This window comes from Oryzias melastigma, unplaced genomic scaffold, assembly GCF_002922805.2.
Source record: "Oryzias melastigma strain HK-1 unplaced genomic scaffold, ASM292280v2 sc08290, whole genome shotgun sequence".
Lineage (NCBI taxonomy): Eukaryota > Metazoa > Chordata > Actinopteri > Beloniformes > Adrianichthyidae > Oryzias > Oryzias melastigma.
The window spans coordinates 1-1,069 of record NW_023424850.1 but is presented as its reverse complement, the minus strand read 5'-3'; the positions used below and the strand labels follow the sequence as shown (position 1 = coordinate 1,069).

At 39.5% G+C, this 1,069-nt stretch overlaps 1 protein-coding gene across 1 annotated transcript; it reads left to right on the top strand.

Moving 5' to 3' along the window:
- Positions 1-275: 275 nt before the first annotated feature.
- LOC112140634 (keratin, type II cytoskeletal cochleal-like) lies at positions 276-1,062 on the top strand. The gene is made up of 3 exons (XM_024263634.2): positions 276-670; positions 766-826; positions 911-1,062. Exons 1-3 carry the CDS (start codon positions 489-491, stop codon positions 1,022-1,024), a joined length of 357 nt encoding a protein of 118 aa, XP_024119402.2. The 5' UTR covers positions 276-488; the 3' UTR covers positions 1,025-1,062.
- The last annotated feature ends 7 nt before the right edge of the window (positions 1,063-1,069 follow it).

Here is a 1,069-nt window from a genome sequence, read left to right as displayed (position 1 = left end):
AGAAGCTCTCGGTCTTTACATAGTGTAACAGAACAAGCACTGTGAGTCATAGCTGACAAGACAAAGAATAGCTGACACATGTACAGCCACTTACATAAGATAATCTGTCTGGTTAAATCGCCTTTCAAAAAATACGTTAAGAGCTATTCTAAGATTACATGGATTTGAAGGACTTTTATCCACATTTGCATCATGTTCAACTGCTGAAGTGCAATGAGGATGAAAAAAGAAATTCATAAGTTGCGATTGCTGTTTCAAGGGTGTGGCCCTGAGAGTAGATAAGCACAAAACTCCACCATGCAATTAAGGTGAGGCTGATGACACACCCCTCCAAATGTTCCACAAACCCTCTTTTGTATTTTTTTTTCTTTAAGCTTAGTTCAAATAACATTTAGGACTGTTACATTTTTTTGTTTTTACTTTTTACAGCTACGCTTAACCTAACTTTGCTTTCTTCACAGGTCCGTTTTCTGGAGCAGCAGAATAAGATGCTGGAGACCAAATGGAGTCTCCTGCAGGAACAGACCACCACCCGCTCCAACATCGACAGCATGTTCGAGGCCTACATCGCCAACCTGCGCCGACAACTGGACGGGCTGGGCAACGAGAAGATGAAGCTGGAGGGAGAGCTGAAGAACATGCAGGGATTGGTTGAAGACTTCAAGACAAAGTTAGTATTTACCAAACTAAGATACTACAAAGTTAGTATTTAGTAAGCTGATGATTAATTTAAAGGTGTAATCATACGTTTGTGTGATTCTTCAGGTACGAGGATGAAATCAACAAGCGTGCTGCTGCTGAGAATGAGTTTGTGCTCCTTAAGAAGGTGAGAAATTAAAAATAAAAAAATAGTGCTTAAAGTTTTAGTTACAAATTGTAACTCTTTGTTTCCGCAAAATCTTATTTGCAGGATGTTGATGCCGCTTACATGAACAAGGTGGAGCTGGAGGCTAGAGTTGATGCTCTTCAGGATGAAATCAACTTCCTCAGGGCTCTCTACGAAACTGTATGTACAACCTCTTGATCATTTGATTTTTTTTCAGTGCATATTTTTAATTGAAGTTATCGA

Coding starts and splice junctions, on each gene's coding strand:
- LOC112140634 (XM_024263634.2), top strand. CDS start 489: ATGCTGGAGACCAAATGGAGTCTCCTGCAGGAACAGACCACCACCCGC. Junction 671..765: donor GTTGAAGACTTCAAGACAAA/GTTAGTATTTAC, acceptor GTGATTCTTCAG/GTACGAGGATGAAATCAACA. Junction 827..910: donor AGTTTGTGCTCCTTAAGAAG/GTGAGAAATTAA, acceptor TCTTATTTGCAG/GATGTTGATGCCGCTTACAT.